This window comes from Pempheris klunzingeri, chromosome 2 (assembly GCF_042242105.1).
Source record: "Pempheris klunzingeri isolate RE-2024b chromosome 2, fPemKlu1.hap1, whole genome shotgun sequence".
Taxonomy (NCBI): Eukaryota; Metazoa; Chordata; class Actinopteri; order Acropomatiformes; family Pempheridae; genus Pempheris; species Pempheris klunzingeri.
Window position 1 is genome coordinate 30593110 of NC_092013.1, and position 24464 is coordinate 30617573.

Here is a 24464-nt window from a genome sequence, read left to right on the forward strand (position 1 = left end):
AGGCCGTATGTCCACAGTGTCCTGCTTTATGATCCAAAGGAGAACCTGCTCATGGACAGGACTCCTCTGTGAGCAGGACTGGTCAGTAGCCTCTGCTCCTCTCTTCTCGTCAGCAGCTTTGGCTGTGTGAAATGGGTAAAAACAAGATGGATGGAAGCGTTAGAGGAGCCCTGGCATCAATGGGGGTTCAGCATCAGTGGCTAATGTCTGCGTCACCCACCCCCTCATGTTCTGATCAACTAAACTAAAAGCCTTTGCACAACACAAAGTCCTGCTCGCTGTAAGTTCCTGGTGAGGTAAATGCACTGCACTCACTGCCTTTATCCCATTCACACCCACACCCACGAGCGATTGAGGCTCAGTGTTTTGGTCAACGACACCTCGACACGTGGACAGGAGGAACAAGGGACGACCCACCCACCCCTGCATGGCTTCAACTGTAAAAATGGTCTTTGAAAAATGAAAGGCTCTCGTCTCCGCACTCAAAACTTGTCGCACCCTTTGTCCAGGTTACCTGACGGCCTCTACCTGACTGTGTAGGCTCCCTCCTCGGCCCGCTGGATCAGCAGTGTTGTGTAGGTGGAGGCTTGTGTTGGGGCCTTTGGCAGCCAGCGTGCGGGAGCAGGCGGGAGTGATGAAGGCTCCGGGAATGAGCTGGTGACAGGAGCTCTGTGTGGACTCCAGCGCTGGCAGGGCCTTACAGGGAGCGTCAGGGTGGAGTCACATCATCGAGCCCTGCTCTGAAATATGAACTCCTTTTAATATCCCTGATAATAACTGTGTTGACAAGCGCCATGAGTTACCTTCTGCAGGAATGTCGTGGCATTTGGATAATTAGCTGTAAACACTATTTTATTATAGCTCGCCCCATCTCAGAGTAGTGGAGACATTTTTATAGTAGTAAAGGTTAGCTGGCAGTTTTGCTGGCCTCGTTATGGAGCTAAACAAGGTCTGTGATGGGTGCTGGGAGGTTGTAGGGCAGTGGGAAGGGGACCAGGCCAAGAGAAGCTCTGCGAGGGCCAGTCTGTCTGCTCAGACACCAGTGAATACACAGTGGAGCTCATCCCCCTGGCACCAGCACTGGCTCATTCACACAGTCAGAAAGCTGTCCTTGCTGCTTGGTGAGGGATGGTTGTTTTCACTGGATAAAGCTGACTGTTTTTTTATTTTTCTAAAACAGTGGGTGATGTTCCCACAGGCTGGCGGAGCTACAGAGGTCCCACTCACAAAAACTGATAATTGCTTTTGTGTCAGGATGTTTGTGCGAAGCTCCTCAGTGGTCTCAGCGCAACACATGCCTGAAGCTGTTTTTTTCAAGCCAGAAAAGATGAGGGTGATTTTATACAGCCCAGAGCAACATGATGTGCATTTTACTGTCAGGTTATCGATGGGAAACAGCCTGAGGGAGCTTGAAAAGAAGGAATCGGGTTTAAAGATTTGCATCTTCTGTGCTAAATCCCCAAAATATCAGATTGTGATTTTAGTGTGAAAGGAGCATTATCGTAGCATGTTAGCGTATCAGTCTTGTTCACATCCCCTCATACTTTAGTAATCACACTGAAGTGATAGTAATGGCATTATTAGTTGTTTGAATCTCCAATTAAACTGTTTCGGTGGCTGTCATCCTGCTGGCTGGGCTCCCTGTTGGCACAGGATCTGGTTCACAGAGTAAATAGAAGTACAAAGCTGACAGCTGTCTGATAAATTATGCACAGCCCAGTGTTTCAGAGGTGGACACACACACACACACACACACACACACACACACACACTGATCCTCAGCGGTACAGTTGAGAGGAACAGGAGACTCATTAATCTCCACTCGTTTAGTTTCTGTTTCTGCTCTGTTCCCTCCTCTGTGTCTGTCTTCTTCACACCTACTTTTAACATCCCTCATGTTGGCTCTCACTCCATCTTGCCGCTCCTGTTGCTCATCTGGTATCTCCATTAACACGGCGGCGTTGTGGCTCCCCTCCCCTCCCGTCCCCTCCCCTCCCCTCCCGTCCCGTATCCTCCACAGGCTGGAGGGCTGCTTTGAGGCAGCTGCGGCCCAAACCGGTGCAGTGGAGGCCTTCTAACCAAAGCTGAGAAAACTCATGCTTCAGAGAGAACTTGTCTTGTTTCACACTTCAGTATATCATGTTAGTGGTGTTGTGCTCGTTACTGCTTCCTAACGCTTGGTAAAGGTCTTTATTAGTTCTAATAAATCTCTCACTAATACTTCATAGATCCGTCACAAGCCATTGATAATAACATCTGTGTTGCCATGCTGCAAAAAGAAGCTCCTTTGACTGAGTGTTTTATCTCCAGACAGCTGACAAATTAGAGGAAAACCTGAAGAAATGAGAGGAGAGACATAATGAGTGCAGATGTTTCCACACAGATGCACTGCATGGAACAATCGAGTAATTAACATCCCATCATGCTCTGTGTTGGGGTAAAAATGCCGAGCAGGCCCACTTGATTGAGGTTTTCTATCAAGGTGAGAAGAAGAAAAGATGTGAGTGAGGGCTCCCTGTGGGGGTCTGGAGCTTCACAGAGCCTGCTGAGCTGGGTTTTACTAAACCCACTACATGTTTAGGTCTACGGGACACACAGAAGAGCAGCTCTTCCCCAGGTGACTGTCTGATCAGAGACCAGTCCAGGCCTGACAGCTGGACCCCCACAGTGAGGGGCTCTGTGCGCTGTGGGGGGCATTTTGTTGGCATGGTTTGGGTCCACCTGTCCCCTTACAGGGAGGGGCTCACTGCAAATCAATTCAGAGTTGATGAAACATTTCTGTCCTGATGGAAGGCGACTCTTGGGCGATCAGAGTGCCCAGAGTGCACAGTGCTGGAGCCCAAATTTCCCATTAATCAAGTCAGTGGGGTCTTTGAACACCGTCCGTACCTGCTGACTGTCCACGTCTCACATCTGACTTAGTTTGACCTGCAGACTCACTGGCTCATTAAAAAGTGAACTAAACATCAGTGGCTGTAGCTTCTGAACCCCTCGTTTGTTATTCAGCATTATTATTTCATCCCACTAAAGTATGAACGGCTGAGGAATGTGGAAAGTCCTCATTTCATCTTCTGACCTCAGGTACGGGGACGTGAAGTGACGTTAATCCTCCGCTGATGAACAATGACATCTACGCAGCAGAGCTGCACTAGGGCCGTCTCTTCATGGGTCTACAATATGGAGCCAATTTAGTTTTCCCCGCCACTCTATCGTCCCACATCTTCCAGCCCCCCCTCCCCCTCATCCTGCCGTCTGGACAGTGCATTAGAGTCGTGTGAGAGGACCTGGACGTCGGGCTTTCTCCGTGTGTTATCGCTATCAGCCATCAGTGTCCTCTTTCTTCACATGTTGCCACGTTGTCAGCTTCTGCAAAGTACACCTTTTTAAAAAGCCTTCCTCCCGTCTGATCACTGAGGTCTCTGCTCTCACGATGCAGAGATAAACGGTGTGAGACAATGAGGGTCACATACATGTAATCACTCCTCAGTCACACACTGTGAATCTTCAGATAATCAGTTAGAAGAGTAGTTCAACGTTTTGCTCACTCACTTTCTTGCCTGTAATGATAATCAATACAAAACAGTTATCAAGCTTCTCTCTTAACTCCCTGTGAGGAAAGAAAGCGAGCGTACATACATCCCAAACTGTCGAACTATTCCTTTAGTCCTCTGAGGCAGAGGTTTTGGACTGTTGGTTGGACACAACATGCAGTTTTTGAGTACAAACAATTCAGTTGATCAAAAGATGAATCCAAATAGTTGAGACAGGAAATAGTTGCAGCCGTGGCAGAAGCTGTGAGCTTTGGGTGGAGCGGCCACATTCTCCAGGACAAAACTGTCCAATGTTTCATTTATTTGTGGAGCATGAAGAGCTCGGAGGGAGGGAAGAGGAAGAGGACGTGTTAGAGCGTTATGAGCCACACAGGGATGGTGTACGCTCAGCGATCGCCACCTGATCCCACTGTGGCTCCAGTTAAAGCCATGACTCTTAAACTGGGCCCGGTGGGACACAGAAACGGCACCAGGCTGCCTCTATGAATATGAATGATCCAAGCAGGCGCAGATCAAACGCACGAGGCCAAACACCTCACTGCTAATTGGCAGAGGATGTGTTAACCTCTGGCCCTTCTGTCTCCATAAAAGAATCCCCAGTGTTGGTGTTTATTCTGACAAACCACACGACATTATTATTATCGTTTGGTCTGGCCCCCGCCGAGATGGGAACCTCCGACACTGTGTCACCGTCTAGACCAGTAATGAATGAAAGCTGAAGTGTGTGTGTGTGTGTGTGCTGAGGCCGCTGATCAAACCTCACCGCAGGGACGGAGGAGACAGGTTTTGTCACCGGAGAGGGCAAGAAATTTAATCAGCAGCGACAAAATTAAATCTGTGAACACAATGATGGACAGCGTGCAGACACGCCGTCCTCGTGGTCGAACAGGTCCCCGGCTGTCTTCTCTGCTCCAGACTTTAGCTGCTGCTGCTGATTATTCATTAATACGCACATTTCAGTGGAACAGCTGCCGTAACCTTTAGTGCAGCAGTTCATATCAGAGCGCTGTCTCCGCTTTGACTTTGCGAATAGGATAATCTCAGTGTGAAAGAAAGATTAGTCGGGCAAGAGCGCCAGCTAAAACTCTCCACTGATCCCCAGCCGCAGACACAACGGCACTGAGAGCGCAGAGTTCGTTTTCACGCTATGCCGAGGAGAGTCAGAGCCCAGAGCCCAGACGAGCAAAGCCCACAGTAATTATGACGGATTGTTAAGTTCACACAGATACCTTCGCAGTTGGCCCGAGGCAACTGTGTGTCACCATCACTCCTGCTGCCTCAAGGATCAGGACTGTCCGGCGCTCTGTGTGGCTGTGAGGTTGTGGGAAACAGAGGAGAATTTATTCAAAGACAGCTTTTGCTTATTAGCTGTCGGACAGAATCCAAACAGAGAGCCTCAATGGAAAAGTGAAATCTCATTAGCTGAATTCCCATCCAAGGGTTTTTTTAATGTAAATTAGAAATTAGGGAACATGAATAGAAACAGCAAATCCTGATCAAACTCCGAAACAAAAACTTCTCCTGAGACAGTTTCTTCTTGTCGATGGATGGAGCCATTCAAACCTGAGGCGGTGCACATCCTGTCACACAACAGGAGCTGCACTCAGCTTGAACTGCTTTCACTTTACATCACTTTTCCTGATGTGTTTTTATTCCACCTTCAGGCTTCGCATTTTGTTTTTGGTGACATTTGAAAAAATTTACATGAAATTTGCATTTGACTGGAAACCTTTGAGTCTCACTAATAATCCAGTCGTCTGGGAAGGCGGTGGAGCTGTGGAAGCACTGATAGATAGGGATCAGCAGACACATCTGGCAGGAGGAAATACCACTTTCACCAGCAGTCAGGGTCTCTCCCTCAGGAACCCCCCCCCTCATTCTGCCATGAAATCTATCCAGGTATGTGGCTTAGCCCCGTGGGTTTAATTGAAGCTGTGGGAGTGGGATTGAATGGTGACGGAACAAAGACATCACAGGGGCGGATGTTGCACTCCAGCTGGAGGAGCGGTGACGTTTCCATCTGTGACCCCACAAAAACCTTCCTGCCCCTAACGAACAGCTACCTTGGGCTGGCACCGGAGCAGGACGGCAGGGCAGGGGCCAGGTGTTGCTCGTGCAGCCACCCAGGCTGCCTGCACACAGGGCAGCGGACGGCGGGAAGGACCCGGTACGAATAGGACGCTCCGCTGGGGAAAGTTTGTGTGCTGCACCGGAGAGGCTCAGTGTAAATATTTATCTGGCTCTGTGCCTGTTTATTTGCAGAGAGATTCATGAGGAAATGCTGGTGTCTCAGTGTCTGTGTGCTGGATTAGCAAACCAGAGGTGCTGAGTTAACTGGTGCACACTCAGGGTACGCTGGAACAAAGCTGCAGAGCACAGCTTCTGATGCATAAGTCACACATATTTAGTGCTTAAGCCGTTGTCACAGATGAATGTCTTGTCACACTTCTGATTTCAAATTAAAAGTCTGGAACTGTTAACAAACAAGCTTGTGGGACCCCGTGAGAGCAGCACATTAGTGCTGTCATGAAGAGAAAAGCCTTTCTGTCACTCAGCTTGTTTCTGCACAAAAGATCTAATGATGCTTATTAATTAAGAAGCCTCTTTGGAGGACCCCAGTCAGGAGGACCCCCTCCCTCCCTGATGAATAATCAATGAGCTGCAGCTTAATAAACATGAGGGGGTGTATATAGCCGAGCTGTGGCGCCGGCCTCCGTAAGTCAGCAGAAGGCTGGAGAACATCGGAGAGGGAGGAAGGGAGCATGTGAGGCGAGGAGTGGGGGGGGGAGCAGTGTGTGAGAGAGAGAGAAGAGGCTGAGCGGAGAGACACAGCCACAAGCTGGGGGGAAGTCAGTCAGTCCTGTCAGCCAAAGTGTCCGTGTGGCTGTGGAACAGAGACAGAGCGCACAGAGGAGGAGAAGAAATCCGCCGCTTCTCTCTTCGGGGGGGGGGCCCGGATGGTGTGATCTCCTCCACCATGGGATGCAGCCTCTGTTCCCTGCAGAAGCCCGAGGAGCAGTATAAACTACTCTACGAAGTGTGCCAGGTACTGTGACCAAGCCTCAGGAAGAGTTGTGCTCACTCTTCAGGCTCTTTTCTGCACTTTGGGGGGTGTCGTGTGTTCTGCTGCCTGGGATGGGCTCCTGTCTCTGGGGTCACTGGCTGAGTGGGAGTGGAGCCGAGTTGTTGCTCCTGCAGCTGAGCAGCCTGAACTCTGGCCGCAGAGGTCAGCAGGAGGTGGCGCGCTGTGCTTAAAGGGGGGGGGGGTGATGAAGAGGTGACAGCTCTCTCAATGTGTCTGCTAGTGTGTGCCGATCGCTGCCCACCTCCTCATTGTCGGCTGAATGCTGACTCTGGAGCTTTCCGGCTTTAACCTCTGTTTGACTTTCAGGAAAGTTTATATTTAACACTCCGGTGCTTGTGTGGCACATTTTTTCTACCAAAGGAAGCGGAGAGCCGGCGTGTTGTAGATGAACACACGGGGAGAGCAGCTTTTCTCTTCTCTCTCTTCTCACGTGTCCTTTAAACAGTCCTGATTAGTGCTGAAACTGTGAACTGGACTGAAAATTAATCCGTCCTTGTTAAGCAAAAATGGCTGAAGGACATTCTGTGGTTGTGAAGAAGTACTCCTTTAAGCTGAGCACTGACACACAGACACCCACATGCAGAGTGTGACTGTGTTAGAGTTGACTGGAAGTGACCACATTTGTTCTCGGTCTAGGGTACAGCAGTGTGCACCTGTGGTTAACTTGGACACGATGAGTAAAACCTGATGACAGATTTCTAAATGTTTTGTTGCCGGACTAGAAATGATGCCCGCTCCCCCAGGAGAGCCAAAGCAGTGAACCGTCCTCCTCCTTTCTGTCTGAACCTTCTCTGCCCTCACATGAACTCAGGATGAACCCACCTTCTCCAGTTGTTACTCTCACAGTCATTTAATCGTTGGTTGTAGCACAAAAAGGAAGATGTTTCGTGTTGAAGTCAGTGATCGTCCGTCCCCTCAGTGCAGACGGTGTGAGGCTGAGGACCAAACCCACAGCTCTGCTCTCTGCAGGCTTCACGTGGTGTCACCTTTCTCTGAGACGACACGCTCGCAGTGCTGCTTTACTCATCTCAGAGCGTTTGGCTCGGAGCGCCGGTCCGGTCTAATGACTGAGAACAGCAGACACTGTTCTTGTCTTTGAGGACTGGCTTCTGTAACACGCTCAAATCTGTTTTTTCCCCTCCCTCCTTTTCATCCATAATGGACCCCAGCCAAGTGTTATCCTCCCATCACACCAAATTACATCTCCATTTACTGCACGGGGTGCCGGGAAGCTAGTGGCTGGTTTAAATGAACGTAATGATGAAGCTTTCTGTGGATCTCGCTCATTATTCTCCCCCCAAAAAACAGCTCCCTCCCACCAGGGGAAGACAGACACTGTGCCTGCAAATAGCTCGGCTTTGATCCGGTCCGCTCATGAAAAAAAGGCTAAAAGGTTTTGGCTGGTCTCAGAGAAGAGGTGGGTGTTATGCAGTGGCATAATAAATGGATTATGGGCGCTAATGTTTGGGTCCAAAAGCCCCCCCACTCACCCACCCCCAACCGCCCACTAATAACAGCAAAAACACGGTGGATGTGGAAGAGGGCTGTCACTGCCTTTGTTCTGCTTTCTCTTCGGTCACAGTGTCATCTTGCCTGTCAATTATCTGGATTGGCAGGTTGATCGACTGCTCCCGTTAGTCCCACAGCACTTCTTTACGGTTGTCAGTTCCTCCGTCTGCTGCCGAGGCCCTGCAGAGGAAGTCGGAGCGCTGGCTTCAACGTGACAAGTCATGTGTCGTTTTGTTTCCCATCAGACAAGCGGCGAGCTGCTCCACATGACGGCAGAGCTAACATGTCACTCTACACCCTCATTCAAAGGGATGACAACAGTGAAGCGTCATGGAAGGAATCCTCTCTGGGACACCTCCTCTCATCTGTGTCTTATACCTTCTCTACATCTGTATATATTATGTGGGCAGCACAGTGGAACCTGGGTTCTCTCCAGGTTCTCCAGCTTCCTCCCCCAGTCCAAAGACCTGCAGGCTAACTGGTGACTCTAAGTTGCCTGTAGGTGTGTGTGTGTGTGTGTGTGTGTGTGTGTGTGAGTGGTTGTCCGTCTCTGTGTGTCCGCCCTGTGATTGGAGTTTTGTCTTTTTATATTCACATAAATGAGAAGCTGGAAGCAGAGAGTTCACTCAAACAACGACTGGTGGATCAAAATACTGTAGTTGTGATGAATCAAGAAACAGATTATTTGACGGCCTGTTGCAGCTCTACTCTTCTTTCTTTGCTCTTAGAAAAACTTGTCTCAAAGTGAATGGAACATCACTGAGCCGACCATTTGACAGCCAGTGTTTCCTCATCCATCCTCAGATGTGAGAAACTAAAGAAGTGAGAGGTGTGTGAGTGTTTCGCTCTCGTCAGCCGAGTGGAGACGAGCTCGGCTGTAGTCTGGATGTCTCTGTTTGTGGAGCTCGTCGGCTGTAGGCTGAGACTCTGGAGAGACTTTTGGGCCTTAATACTTGACTTTGGAGCTTACAGCTGTTCTGACCTGAGCACCAAGGCCACATCCAGCATATGGAGTTACTTCACACTTATAAGAGTGACTAAATGACACAAAGAGTCAAACTAGGAGCTGCACAGTTTGTCTGTTTACCCAATCATACCAGCAGCTAGTCCAGCCCTCTGACACACTGTGCATGTCTGATCATTACATAGGTCCCATTACTAGGCCTGGTTAGGGATGGCTCATGGTTAGGGATGGCTCATGGTTAGGGATGGCTCATGGTTAGGGATGGCTCCTGGTTAGGGATGGCTCATGGTTAGGGATGGCTCCTGGTTAGGGATGGCTCATGGTTAGGGATGGCTCATGGTTAGGGATGGCTCATGGTTAGGGATGGCTCATGGTTAGGGATGGCTCCTGGTTAGGGATGGCTCCTGGTTAGGGATGGCTCATGGTTAGGGATGGCTCATGGTTAGGGATGGCTCCTGGTTAGGGATGGCTCCTGGTTAGGGATGGCTCCTGGTTAGGGATGGCTCATGGTTAGGGATGGCCCCTGGTTAGGGATGGCCCATGGTTAGGGATGGCTCATGGTTAGGGATGGCTCATGGTTAGGGATGGCTCCTGGTTAGGGATGGCTCCTGGTTAGGGATGGCTCATGGTTAGGGATGGCTCATGGTTAGGGATGGCCCCTGGTTAGGGATGGCTCCTGGTTAGGGATGGCTCCTGGTTAGGGATGCTGCCGGCCTCTCACCCCTCCAGTAGATGGTGGTGACAGGAAGCTGTGTGAGCACGTCCCTCACTTGTGTGTCTGAGGGGATCCTGGGAGGTCCCCCTCCTCCTGGCACAGCACCCACTCTTACTCACTTAATAATCCATCAACGCTTGAATTCTTTCCAGTTCATTAAACACCTTAGCTCCCTGTTGGAAGCAGAAAAATAGGGCTTTGTACGGTTTTATAAAGTCAACAGACAGATGTCATTTTTGTACCTGCAGACTTTTAATGAATCCTGGCAGGTTTCTCGCCTCGCTTGGCATCTTCGGCAGTCGTTTTGGAGGGAATTGATTGTTTTCTCAAAACAAACTGCTCTTATGCAAAGTTTTCTTTACTGCACTGAGTGTCAGTAGAGCCACACTGGAGATCAAACTTTGTTAAGGTCTGTTAAACACGGCCAGCGAGGCATTTTAGGAAAGTGTTTTCCCTTTTCGTTCTGATCATTAAAGGCCTGAGCCGCGGCTCCCTTTTAAACTTGACCCCTCTGACAGCAGTGAACCCCCGGATCCTTTCTTCAAAGCTGAAGGTAAGCACCATGTGGAGACGGGAGCTCAGCTGCTTTTGTCAGGAACTTCAAGGTAGAGGCCTTGGAAACTCTGTTTGACAGTCCGAGGGCTCTAAATCTCCCCAGAAGCACTCCGTAATGGCCGTGGCGCCGTGCTGCGGCTCTTACGAGACCCAGAGATTAATTAGAGCTTCAGCACAAGCTGGCCATTGAGGGTCTGATCTACGCTGATCTGATCTGGACTATTGTTTGTCTGCTAAGTCCTTTGCTTTCTTAGGTCTCTCTGTGTTCCCTGCAGACAAACAGCATCTTAAAGCGAAAGCGACTGATCTGCTGAGCAATAGAAGTTTACAAATGAGCCCGCCGGGAGCGTTTCCTATCTGAGGCTTTCCAAGTGGCGCTGCCTAATTAGGCATATTTCTGATTGAAGGCTGCAGAGATGTCGTGCTCAGCTTATGAAGCCAAGTTGTCATAGTGCCAGATGGCCTCAGTGTGACTTCTTCTGGGCCAGACTGACAGAAAAAATGAAAATATTTGTACAAGACAGCCTGTCAGCGCCTCAATCCTCTGCCCCCCCCCCGTCCCCCGTTGTCTGTGCAGTCTTCAGCAAAGGGGAACTCGCAAAGATGCAGCTCGGCCCGTTCGGCCCCCAGCCCCCGTCCCTGTAATGAGGCTTGACACGGACGGCGTACAAAGACAAAGCAGGGATCAGCGGCCGGCCAGCGCAGCCACTGGAGCCTGACACTGTGTGTTTTTAATAACGGCTAAGATCAGGCCCGGTGTGCCGTCACATCTGTTAAAGACTGGAGCAGGTGGCCGGCTGCCACGGGGGAGCACTCACAGGAGCCCCCGCATTCACTGTCGGTCCGAAGAGGACGGATCTGAGCCCCCACACCGATGAGGCAGCATCCTGACAAGGCAGCAGGACAGAGGAGAGACTGTGCAGACCAAAGTCTGAATGAGCTGAGAGAGAGGAGGTCAGGTTCTGCTGTAGAAAGTCCAGAAAATGTTCTATTTCACAATATTTATCAGCGTACCAGTGCAAAGTGAGATACACCCAGATGAGCCCCCCCATCCCTCCACAGAGAGATGTCTCTATACTCAGGGGTGTCAATCATGACATCAAGTGCCAGGAGTCTAATTCTGCAGACTGTAGTGTTTATCAAAGCATGACCCCCCCACCTGCAGAGAGAGGTGCTACATCTGGTGACTTCAGCTCAGCTCTGAATCCATACTGGAGCCACACCTGTTAGCTTTAACAGTTAGTCCTTAGTCGGTGGTGATGGGATGATTCCAGCTTCAGTCGGGGACACCTCCACCTCCAGGTCTTGGTCAGGTTCTTCTGGGTTACATGATGCTGATTATGAGATGAGTGTGAAGGCTTCATCTGTGTGTGTGGTGATGTTCAGTTTGAATGATAACAGATGATTATTTCTCAGTGTGTTGGCCACACATCCAGGCTTCATTACATTTGGGGGTTTTGTGTGTGTGTGTGTGTGTGTGTGATTGATGTGTAACCTATGTCTGCCCCCCCACCCCCCCTCACCCCTCTCCAGTGGAGCGTATCTCTCAGCAGCTCTGTTTGATCGCTGGTGGAGCAAACTTGAAGTGAACAAACACACTTTGCTCCTGCGTAGAGCTTAACATGCTGTCAGTCCTCACAGGGAATAGGTGTGTGTGTGTGTGTGTGTGTGTGTGTTTATTGTGCAGGTCTATGTGAGAGTGTGTGTGTGTGTGTGGAGCTGCAGAGGCTGGACAGGGAGGGGGGGCCTTGGGCAGTGGAGTGAGATAACGGTGTTAATGAAGCATGACACTACCCTGGGTTTCAGCGCGTCTGCTGATATTACTTCCTGATATTACCTTATAGCCCTGGTCTCGTGTCTGTTCGGGGGGGCTGTGGTCACACACCCTCCCTGTGTGCGACAGCCTGCTCGCCCTCAGAGGAAACACTACTGTATGTCAGTGTAGCAGGTGGTTGTTTATGGGCGTCACAGTCAAAGAGAAGGTTTCCCACGTCCACTGAGGTTCACACTTTGAGCTGGCCTCATTAGAGGAGGCAGGAAACAGACTGCAGGTGCTGTGGGTTCTTAATTGATCAGCTGTCCTGTGTTTCCATCGGAGGATGTGGAAGTGAACAGCGGTGTGTGTCTGTCAGTCAGCGTGCAGTCTGCAGCACTGACACCACACACTGCCGTCTCTGCCGTCAGGTTATTGGACGACATGTGCAGACTGAGAAACCAGCGGCTCATCCTTGAGTTTTCTTTCTTTCTTTCTTATTGAAATGGGTGAAAGTGAAATAAAAGAGGGATTAACTGTGTTTTTCAAGGACAATGACCCACATTCAGTCTGCCACTCAAACCTTATACAGACCCCCCCTGGAAGTCTTCATGCTCTCTGTCACGTCAGCGCTCCTGTCTGTTCCCACATGCAGACCTTGGAGAGTTTGTCTAAGAAGTGTACCGGAGCAGAGAGGGGGCTTTTTAAAGTGCCTGTCAATAGAGTGAAGTTCACGGGGTTCTGCTGGCAGAGCTTCCACTCTGGTCACCTCACTGCCCCCCCCCCCCAGACGAACGGACACACTGGCTCCTTAATGATGTTCCTCTCCTCTTTATTAAAGGATTACGTGCTGATTGAATGGCTGGTTGTATCAAACACTGATGTTACACAACACAGTCAGTGAATTGACTTAATATCCTGCTAAGGTTTTCCTGTGTGGCGGTGATTAGTGGGGGGGGGGTTGTGTCAGTGGTGCGGGGGTTTTTTTGATGCCCATGTGCAGGGGGCCGCACGCCGCAGTCACAGGTTGTTTTTGGCTCATTGGTTCTGAAAGCAATTTTCCTTCATAATGAAATCAAGGAGCCGTTGTTTGAGTGTCAAATCTGCCACCATGTCATCGTAAACAGCACATGGGGGTTGACAGGCATAGCAACAGTAACTAAGGGGGCTGAAAGGGGGTCAGTTTAGCTCTATATTAACTTACACTGATCATTGTAGCCTCACCTTTTCATTATGAGGACTAGGAAAGCTCATTTCCAGTGAGACTGCCTGATTCAATGAAGAATGACTGAGAACCTGAGGCAGCGTCACCGTCTCAGCTGCCTGAATACACAGATAATCAGGGCAGAGATAGAGGTCGCTGCCTGGCAGATAAGCATCTCTGGCAGCAGGTTAGCAACCACTGAACACACACACACACACACACACACACACACAGTCCAACATCAACATCTCAATCCAGCCTGGTTTGCCTTCCACGGGAGACTCACCCCTGCTGCCCCTAATTATTACCCAGAAGGCTGAGGACTGATGCAGCTATCACATGAGGTGTTGAGGAAAACTGAAAACAGCCTGAATCAAACCCAGTGCATGGACACAGGTCCCCGATTCCACTGTTACAGGTCAACAATGGTCAGTGTGGTGTTTTAATGACAGAGGATGTGACGCTGTGAGTAACCAGCTCTGTAGATTCCTCGGCGGCCGAGCAGACGTGTGAGTTGGACCTCATTAGTATTCCGTTAAGAAGGCCCTGCTGCCCTCTTGTCTTCAGGATGGACTTAACAGAGACTCGTCTCTCAGAGGACCAGAGGTTGACAGTCATCGTTGTGTCAGCATGAACAACAACTGTTCAGCTGTCCACAGCAGTGAGACCGTTGTGTGTCCGGGCTGAGCCTGGCGTCGATGGAGTCTTCTGCCTGAACGCGGCGTGGTCGCAGAGCCCAGCGGTGCTCAACCATTGTGTATTGTGTCAGGGGAGTGTTGTGTGTTTTTTCCCAGTGTGCTGCAAAGGGCCGCTCCGTGTCAGAGGTGAGCCTGCTGAATGGAGGTCGTGGGACCCCCTCCACAGCTGGGAGGAGACTCCCCCATTGAGAGCACTGAGGCAGAATGCTCCAGGCTCAACAAGACGGGGGCTAAAGGCTTTGTCTCTGGTTCACTGCCCTCCGCCAGCCCTGGGATTCCTGGCAACCAGGTCCGACTGTTGGAGCCTGCATGCAGAGCGGAGAAAGCACAAAGGCGCTTGTATTCCTCAGCTGATGTACAACATCGGGGCTCGCTGTGGGAAACAGAGACGGCCGACGACGTGAGCTCCCCCGTGATTTCAGGAAGGCTTAATACTGACACCAGCAGCAGCAACGAATAGGAATTCAGATGTTTCTTGCTGTGATGGTACTTGTTTGGTTGGGTTGGAGCTCACAGTCAAGGCCAGAGAAGGGAGGGGGGCTGTTGCAGCGGTCTTTAATCTCAAGGTTGGGTTTTTTTGTCAGTAGTTTTTCTTTTTTCATAAGTATTCCTTGATATGATAACTCAAATTATTCAGAGCAAACTGCAGAAAGATGAGCCATTAATTTTTGATGTAGAAGAAGTAGAAGTTTAAGTCCGCTGAGATGATCCAATTATCCTGCAGGCTCAGGATTAGCATTAATCTGCTCTGGTTATTAGTGGGCACAGAGACTCTTCTAACTTCTGCATTAAGTTCACTGCGTTTCCTGCCATCGTCGTCCTTCCTCACACACACACACACACACACACACACACACACACACACACACACACACACACAGAGTCCAGTGGCTTTGGTTTCTATATGCACCCCTTTACAGAAATATGTAAAGAAATATGCTTTTCCGTTGTCTGGGCCAGAGTCAGGTTTGGTATACAGTATGTACTTCACTACAGTTGAGTCTGTAAACTACGCTGTGAATTGAAATGAAAGCAGCCACAGGCAGAAGCAGGCGCTCCAACCAGCCACATGTTCATCAGAAAATGAATCCTCAAACACGACTTACATGCGTGTCAGATGTCAGGAGGAGAGAGAGGTGACGTTGAAGAAGCACGACACGTGTAATGACCTGCAACACTATATGCTCCTGCTAGCAAGTAGCTTTGTTCAAAGAAAGCTTTGAAGCGTGTGTGTCTGCGTTGGAGAGGCAGGAGGAGAGAACGTCACGCCTGTGAAATGAGAGGAGCCCCAGGCTGAGATCCTATCAAAGCTTTCAACACATCCAGGAATCACAAACCAACAAATTCTGTATGATGTGGTGATTGAAAGCGGAACAGCAGCTCTGTGTAAACCCTGATAAAGCAGACGGCCAGAGTGAAGACCAAAGGACGAATGCATCTAAAGCTCACACGGCTTCACGCCTCCTCTTCTTGTTCCCACAGCAGATGCTTTGGAGAACTCACAGTGGCATGATGGCATCTGGGCCGAAATGAAAAATCTTTAATTTAATTTGTGCGCCCAGCCTGACATTTTGGACAGCACTGATCTGTGTGGTGGCTTAAGTCTCTTTATTTGATTTGAAGTCTCACTGGATGCGGTGACACGCAGCGTCAGCGCTCATCATTCATCAGCACACACGGGTCTTAAGTGGCTCAACCAAACTTAATTAGCCTCTTCTCTGCGACGCGACACGGCCTTTCGCTCAAATTAATCTTCTCAGGTTAACGCGCCGCGCCCACTCCACTGTCTCTGACTGGGGGTCACATTTATCCTCTGCTGAGAAATTACTCTGCTAAATGAGGGCTCCTCCATGAAGCCTCAGCTAATGACCTTGATTAATTAAAGAGGGACTCTTCCTAATTAAGGTCTTATTCTACTTGGTCCGACTGTGACCCTGTAAAACAAGCTGAGGCAGTAATGAGTCGTTCCTCAAACAGAATCTAGCTGCTGAGTCTGTGTGGGCGCAGCCTTCATCATCACACATAATGATTTCATCCATGTGGAATAATCATCATCATCACAACACCACATGGGAAGAAAGTTGTTGCATTCGTATGATTTCTGATCCTCCGATCTCTCTCTGCTCCTCCTTCCAGGTCAATGGCAAGGATCTCTCCAAGGCCACCCACGACCAGGCGGTGGAGGCCTTCCGCGCCGCCAAGGATCCCATCATGGTCCAGGTTCTGCGACGTGCGCCTTATCCCAAACAGGTGGGCCCGGCTGCCGACCCCCAGGTGTCAGACAACAGCACCCAGACCGACATCACCCTCCAGCACATCATGGCCCTCACGAAGCTGCCCCCGTCTTCACCCCCCATGACGGAGCTGGAGGAGTATCTGCTTCCAGAGGAGTAAGTTCTGAGAGAGAGCCCTGCTGAAAGAACCCACCTGGTACCTATGTGCACATATTCTGGTGTTTAAATGAATCGGTAGAACAGACAGCAAACAGGCTTCAGGACAACAGCACCTGATCACAGTAGGTCCACTAAAAGAGCTTGTTTGATCCACTGACAGGCTCAGAGTGTTATTCTAAGTGTGTGACAGCATCATGGAAAGGATCCCTACAGAGAGAGACCTGGAAGATCCTTTTGGTTTAACCACAAACAGCACACACACCAGACTACATTCACTAAAACAGGGATTTTAGAGAACAGAACACAGGAGCTGCTGCTCTGCTGCTGCCTCCATCAGTCAGTGTGTCTGTGGTGTTTTAAACTGTGTTCTGAGAGGTAAAATTACTGTGAAATTCTTCTTTGGCATCTCTTTCTTGGACAGTACAGCCAGTTGATGGCTAATATATGCTGTACAGATCTCTATACACACATAGAATGAACGTGTCGTCACATTTATGCATTAATGCCCCTACAAATATCCACACGTGTGCTCACACACACACACACACACACACACACACACACACATTGTCCACTGGTCAACAAGGAGTTTTCTTTAGGGCTTCCATGGTAGAAGGGACTATAGTCCCACCAAAAACAGACCCTCCAATGTTAACGTCCCATATCTGCAGCTGTGTCCTATATCTGTCTGTATGCAGAAGCCACAGTTTCCACCACCTGGAAAATGATGAAGAACACAGAAGTATTCTCCTCCATCACTGCAGAAATTCATTGCCCAGGCAGCCCAACAGTAGTGGCTGAACAGTGGCCTAAATGTGGCTCAGCTGTGTTTCCGGACTGTTGTCAGGGTGGAGATGAAGCATTAGGCTGCGTTCAGACACACCACAGTGAAAAAAAACACAGCCGCCTCATTCATTTCAACGTGACTGTGCAGAGGTGCTGATGCAGAGGGACCTGGAAACCAAGTTTTTCCTGGATCACTGCAAACCAGTGGAGTGACCTTTCTTCTTAACATCTCTGAGTTCTAACACCAAAGAATTCCCGTCTCTTCTCAGTAACCGTTGTTGTAAAGCTCTGTCTCAGAGCAGACGGCGTCAAACTGACGGAGCCGTCACTCAGAGCAGAACCTCTGGATGGCATTTCATCATCTCATGTGCACCTGAAGGAATACCCCCCCACCATGTCAGCCCCATGCATTTCCCCTCTCTGATTAGGCTCATATCCACAGCCTGTCTGACCCACGGCAGAACCACGTGCTCTAAGGTGGAGGGGACTGTGACTTTCTGTCAGTGGTGCCTGGACAGGGCACTTTTCTATGTCATCCAGGTAAAGAGACGTCTCATACAGACTGACTGACCTGAAGCTGTGTGACTAGAGACCACTGATTAGTGGGAAGCATCGCCGTGGTAACAAAAGGATGTTTCCAGAAAGTCCACTTTAACTGAGGAGACTTCTTTGGTGTTGGAAAGGTCACTTCACTGTCACACACACCAAACCTTTGACCTTATCAGTTAATTAAGACACAGACGACTTATCTCCTCCTGCAGACCACACCGCCGCCGCTTCAGGGGAAAGTGTCCACGTGGCTTACTGGAGACGGCGGCTCCTCCGGGGCACCGCGGCACATTAACGTGATGCCTCAGCTCGTTCGGATTTGCATATTCTCAAATTACATCTATAGTGTGTGTGTGTGTGTGTGTGTGTGTGTGTGTGTGAATAATTTCTTTAATTGATTTCCGGGTCACATTAATAACACAGCCTGTTAATTTGTGATCGGCCTCGGGGTGGGGGGGGGGCTTCACCATATCTGATTTGAGTGATGTCTACATTGAGTTCTCATTACTTCCTCTCTACTTTTCATTCAGTTTTCAAACTCTGGGGCAAAATTAAACCCCCCCACAGTCTCTTTCCTTTTCCAGATGTATCTAACCGTCTTTGTCTGTTCTCAGCCATCCTCCAGGACATGCGTACTTTGACCCCAGTGACTTCCTGGAGGGCATCCAGCAGGACATAGAGCGCGAGGAGCTGGAATATGAGGTAAACATGAGCTCCCCTCCTCCTCCTCCTCTTTCTCCTCCACCCTCCTTTCAATGAAGATCTACAGTCCGACAGCAGTGCATTAATGCTACATAAGCAGAGCCAAGGTCGCCTCTGTGTCTCCAGCCCAATGGCCACGAGTCCTGATACATCACCGTTATTGATGGCCGCTCCAACTCCATGCAGAGACTGAGCTGTAGGCCAGACAGGAGTCGAGTTGCTGGTTTGTTCCGGCAGATGCACAGCGGCGACATCATTACTTATTAGTGACAAGGCCTAATAAGTCTCCCTCGGCTCCTACGCAGTGGAGATGAGGCCCGGTGGATAATTAGATGGCACAGATAATAGGTCTGCAGTGATGAATCTGATGATGCACGCTAACAATGCCTGGATGAGGCCACGATCAAGCCTCTGTTCAGTGACCTCCGTCAGCCCCCACACCCCCTCCAGTAAAGCCCCAGCCACCTACGGCTTTATGTTAATAACATCCACGGAGGATCTGTGAGGCTGAGAGCAGAAAGGTAAAGTTCAGGGCGTCTGATGGCAGCTGCTCAGCAGACAAACACCAACTAACCCGATGTCCTTGTAGAGTGACTCTCCTCCACCTGAGAAACAGTCCAGGGACGCTCAGTTTGTGTCTCATCGCTTCCACGTATGTGACCGTGTGACCACTGAGACCGTAATGTTTCTAACAGGCTCAAGTTGAATACTACTAACTCTGAAACACACGCCTCTCCGTGTGTGCAGATATAAATAAAACAGGGCTGAAGTTGGGCTAAATGTAGCTTCCCTGTATCGTTTGTTCCGCTGAGACCAGTGCTGCTTAAGATGCCTGCTCATAAACTTCTGAATTAGACATAGATTCTAAACACACTTTGACCCCTTTCTCCTCCGTCAGAGCGCCGCTGCTCTGACACCATCGAAGGGCCGGCGTTCTTCATATGTCGGCACTTCGTCAGTGGACGGACGGGTGTTTCAGCAGGTTGATTTTTAGTGAATGACTGGTCGAGAGAATAAAAAGATTGTGGCGCTATGGTAGCTTGGCTATTTTAAAATGCCATGCTTGTGCAGGATGTCCCCTGTGGAGCGAGTGATGATTCCCTCTGGCCAATCAGAGGTCTGCAGTGTTTTCATGTCACCCTCTAGTATCGACTCAGACACTAAAACAGCACCAGGTTCTTCCCGTCTTCGTGCTAAGCTAAGCTAACCCCCTCCCAGCTGTGGCTTCATATCAAGCGTACAGGCATGAAAGTGGTGTAGATCTTTCCTGATGATCTCTTGGAGTAGACGTATGTCCCAAAATGCCAAACGGCTCCTTAAAGAAAACCTTCAGTATTCAGCTGTAGGCTTTGGGGGGGTCAGAGTCCGTCCTCTGCCCTCAAAGGACGGCGCTGCTCGTATCTTAATCTGTATCTGTGAGATTACAGGTGTTGACAAGTGAAAAACGGGACTCTGACCGTCCACAGTCCACAGCACCATCTCTCATTCTGTCAGCGGGCCTCTCAGAAAGCCAGTGGCCCCCCCCGCGTCCAGCTGAAGGCTCCATTACAGTGATTGATGGATCACTGCTGCTCTATGATCCCAATTCTTAGTCAATGTATTCAGTCGCTCCAGAAAAACACGAGCACGTCTACAACCATCCTCTCCTCAGCGGTGCGGGTCATTAGTTTGTGCCTGTGTCTCTCCAGGAAGTGGATTTGTACCGAGCCAATACCCAAGACAAGCTCGGCCTGACGATCTGTTACAGGACTGATGATGAGGACGAGGCTGGGATCTACATTAGTGAGGTATGTGGCACAGGGCGGCTCTCACATCCACTTCAACAGCCAGTAAATAACAACTGCTGGAACTGTCAGCCGTGGTGATCTTCACTTTAACTGAGAGATGGAAGAAACATCCATGCAGGTAACAGACGGACAGAGTGATCTCAGAGGAGGAACCTTAATCTCTGTCTTCCTCTCCTCTCTAGATTGATCCACACAGCATTGCTGCGAAGGACGGCAGAATCAGAGAAGGCGACAAAATCATTCAGGTGAGACCACTGCAGGGTGGTTTAACGTAAATGTACCAGTGTAACGGGTACAATCGTCATGGTTTTAAAAGGGATCAGGTGTCTCAGTATTTCCCTCTGTCCCTCCAGATCAATGGTGTTGAGATCCAGAACCGGGAGGATGCTGTGGCGCTGCTGACCAGTGAGGGCAACCAGAACATCTCCCTGCTGGTGGCCAGACCCGAGATCCAGGTGATGAGGAAGGCGCGGGTGTTAGCTCAGAAAAGGTTCATGACAGATGTGGCGTCCTTCAAAGTCACTTCTGTTTTCATGATGACAAACAAGAGCAGGACTGTGAGTAGAAGGTTTCTGTGTTTCTAATGAGCCGTCTCTTCTCCCCCCCCGCGCCTCAGCTGGACGAGGGCTGGATGGATGACGACAGGAATGACTTCCTGGATGACCTCCACATGGACATGCTGGAGCAGCAGCACCATCAGGCCATGCAGTTCACTGCCAGCATGCTGCAGCAGGTACACACACACACACTCACACACACACACACACACACACACACACACACACATGCACACACACACACATGCACAGCGTGAAGAGGCAAAGTAGCACAATCAATCTGCACCAACACATATGTTCATCTATAGATTATGTTGGATGAGCCAGTTCTGCTGAGGCAACAGCTGTTCACTAGTTTTAGTAACAGACAGTGGAGACCGTCGTATGGAAGAATACAGTCACTGAGCGTTTATTAAAGGTCCATTCCGTCAGCAATAAATAATAAACTACTACCTTTTTTTTAGTAGTAAACTTAATATTTGCTTCGACGTATGAAACTAAATTATCCCCACAAGAAAAGACACATAGCCCTGTAATTCTAAGCATTAGAAATGTTGACAACAGTTTACAACGGAGTCAGTTGTGATTGATGATTTGTCATGTTTCATGACATGAAAGAACCTCACATGTGCAGTCCCGCTGGCTGCAGCACAGAGTCTGACCCCCTCTGTTGTCTGCTCTTACAGAAGAAGCACGAGGAGGACGGAGGCACCACAGACACGGCCACACTGTTGTCCAACCACCACGAGAAGGACAGCGGAGTCGGTCGCACAGACGAGAGCACGCGGAACGACGAGAGCTCGGAGCAGGAGAACCTGGGCGACGACCAGACCACGGCCTCCAACACCCTGGGCAGCTGCAGGAAGCTGACCTACAGCCAGGACACCCTCGGCAGCAGCGACCTGCCCTTCGGCGGCGAGTCCTTCATCTCCGCAGACTACCCCGACACTGACTTTCTGGGCATCACCGCCGATGAGTGCGAGCGCTTCAGAGAACTCCTGGAGCTGAAGTGCCAGATGAGGAGCGGTGGAGCCCAGGCTCTGTACTGCCAGGGTGGCGGGGCGGGGGCCCAGGACCAGGACGGTGTGGACAAAGAGCTGGAGCTGCTCAACGAGGAGCTGCGCACCATCGAGCTGGAGTGTCTGAACATCGTCCGTGCACACAAGATGCAGCTGCTGAGGGAGCAGTGCCGCGAGTCCTGGATGCTCCACAACAGCGGCTTCCGCAACTACAACACCAGCATCGACGCGCGCCGCCACGAGCTCTCAGACATCACCGAGCTGCCCGAGAAATCAGACAAAGACAGCTCCAGTGCCTACAACACTGGAGAGAGCTGCCGCAGCACTCCCCTCACCCTGGAGCTGTCTCCGGACAACTCGCTCCGCCGAGGGGCAGAGAATCAGGGTCCAGCCGGGGCGTCCGGCTCCACCGGCTCCAACGGCAGGATTCTCAAACCTCTCCTGTCCCCCGTCCAGGAGGTCTGTGGCCCCAGCCGGAGCAGAGGCTCCCCCAGGGATCCAGACGGAGCCCTGCAGGCGGAGAGCAAGGACAGGAAGCAGGGAGAGTCCAGTAAGTCCAGCCGGAGCTATTCCCAGCCGCACTCTCCTTACAAGCACGCCCACATCCCCGCCCACGCCCAGCACTACCAGAGCTACATGCAGCTGATCCAGCAGAAGTCAGCCGTGGAGTACGCCCAGAGCCAGATGAGCCTGGTCAGCATGTGCCGGGACCCCATCACCACCAGTGACCTGGAGCCTAAGATGGAGTGGAAGGTGAAGATCCGCAGCGACGGCACACGCTATATCACCAAGCGGCCCGTCCGGGACAAGCTGCTGAGGGAGCGCGCCCTGCGCATTCACGAGGAGCGCAGCGGCATGACCACGGACGACGACGCCATTAGTGAGCTGAAGATGGGGCGCTACTGGAGCAAGGAGGAGAGGAAGCAGCACGCGGTCCGCGCCAAAGAGCAGAGGCAGCGCCGCGAGTTCATGAAGCAGAGCCGAGCCGACTGTCTGAGGGAGCAGCCCGGCCCGGAGGACAGGAAGGAGCCCAACATCATCGAACTCAGCCACAAAAAGATGATGAAAAAGAGGAATAAGAAAATATTTGACAACTGGATGACCATCCAGGAACTGCTGACCCACGGCACCAAGTCACCAGACGGCACAAGGGTCTACAACTCCCTCCTGTCTGTGACCACAGTCTGAGTCCTGCTCTGAGTTCAGGTGTCGGGCCAGCAGAGGGGGGCGGACTGTACATAGGACACTACCAGTTGGGGTAGAAATTCCTGCCTCGTTCAATGTGGCAACATTTTGTAAATAGGAAATAAGGAAAGCCTTGTGTGGACGGACGCTGTCCTGGCGTGCGGCGAGGAGGAGAAGCTCCTTCAGACGACGGTTGGACTCGACATGAGAGGGTTGAGTTGGACTCAAGGCTGCGAGGATGATTGATTATTTGAACCTTTTTCAGATTCTTTCAGTTACCTTTTCTACCTTTGTGCTTGTACTTTTGGATAATTTTGGAAACAGAAACACAATATTTGACTTTTTTGGATGGTTTTGAAAGTGTGCCATGCATAAACAGCCAGCATTTACACTATTTTACATTATTTTGTTCGTACTATATATCTCTTATCAGTATTTTACTGTTATGCATACTTAATGCTTTTATGCAAACAATGCTATTTTCCTTCAAGGTAGAACACGTAATCCTTTTCAAAAGGACCTTTGTAAATTAAAAAATAAATCTTTTGTAACAAATCCACTTTTTTAGTTTTAATTTCTCTCCAATGGTGCTGATTTCCCAAAGTTACACCAGCAGCGATGTGCCATCTGTTTCATACTGTAGAGAGCATCATGCCGTGGTATCATTGTGTGTGTGTGTGTGTGTGTGTGTGTGTGTGTGTGTGTGTGTTTCTCACGCTGAAACTGAAATGTCTGTTTGCTGAAGCACACCTTGTAGTCGCTCTTGCTTTCTTAGGGTCTCATGTATTGAACAGATTAACAGCTTAACAAATCCTTAGTTAGCCACACAATTTGATGTTTTGTAAAATGAGAGAAATAATAAATTATTGTTTTATATATGATGAGCTTTCAAATGCTGTTGGAGTTTCATTTGTTAGCGTTGCTGGATCAGCAGAAACATGAGCAGGTGTGAACGGCTCTGATCACACACTCAGTAGAAACACCTGTGGTTCTTTCACATGTTCCCAGAACGCTGATGAAGACGGCGCAGAGCTTCATCGCTACAGCGTCACACAGCAGTGGTCAGCGCGGAGGGTCCATGTGACAGACAGACAGACATCATCCTCTCTTATTGCTCTTCCTCAGCCGGACAAAGTGGTCCATCAGTCCGCCCCGAGTGTCTGGTGGAATAAACTGTGTTGTTTTTTGTTGTGCCCAAAGTTGTCAGGGATGCTGGCGTGAGGCCCCCTCACGTGGCGCTACCTCCTTGCCGAGCTAATGGCTTATTTATCTGAGTCAAGACTCCCACCATCTGTTAGAGGGACCCCAGCCCCCCGCTCCCATGTGATCCTTCCATTAGAAGCTCAGTGCCTCATCACCGAGGACAAAAGCAGCTCAGAGTCTCTGCTGATACGTGACTTCAAACAATATCTTCTGTTTTTTAAGGAGCCAACAACGACAACTAGCATGTTA

General features: G+C 50.1%; 1 protein-coding gene across 2 annotated transcripts in view; it reads left to right on the plus strand.

Annotated features, from left to right (window-relative positions):
* Window positions 1–23890, plus strand: part of pdzrn3b (PDZ domain containing RING finger 3b) — an 81281-nt gene extending 57391 nt beyond the window's left edge. For both annotated transcript variants that reach the window (XM_070846497.1, XM_070846505.1), the window contains 7 exons: window positions 16171–16424; window positions 18377–18464; window positions 20153–20251; window positions 20434–20496; window positions 20605–20706; window positions 20868–20984; window positions 21495–23890. In XM_070846497.1, coding sequence (XP_070702598.1) covers window positions 16171–16424; window positions 18377–18464; window positions 20153–20251; window positions 20434–20496; window positions 20605–20706; window positions 20868–20984; window positions 21495–23015 — 2244 coding nt within the window. In that variant the 3' untranslated portion in view covers window positions 23016–23890. The remainder of the gene's footprint in view (window positions 1–16170; window positions 16425–18376; window positions 18465–20152; window positions 20252–20433; window positions 20497–20604; window positions 20707–20867; window positions 20985–21494) is intronic.
* The last annotated feature ends 574 nt before the right edge of the window (window positions 23891–24464 follow it).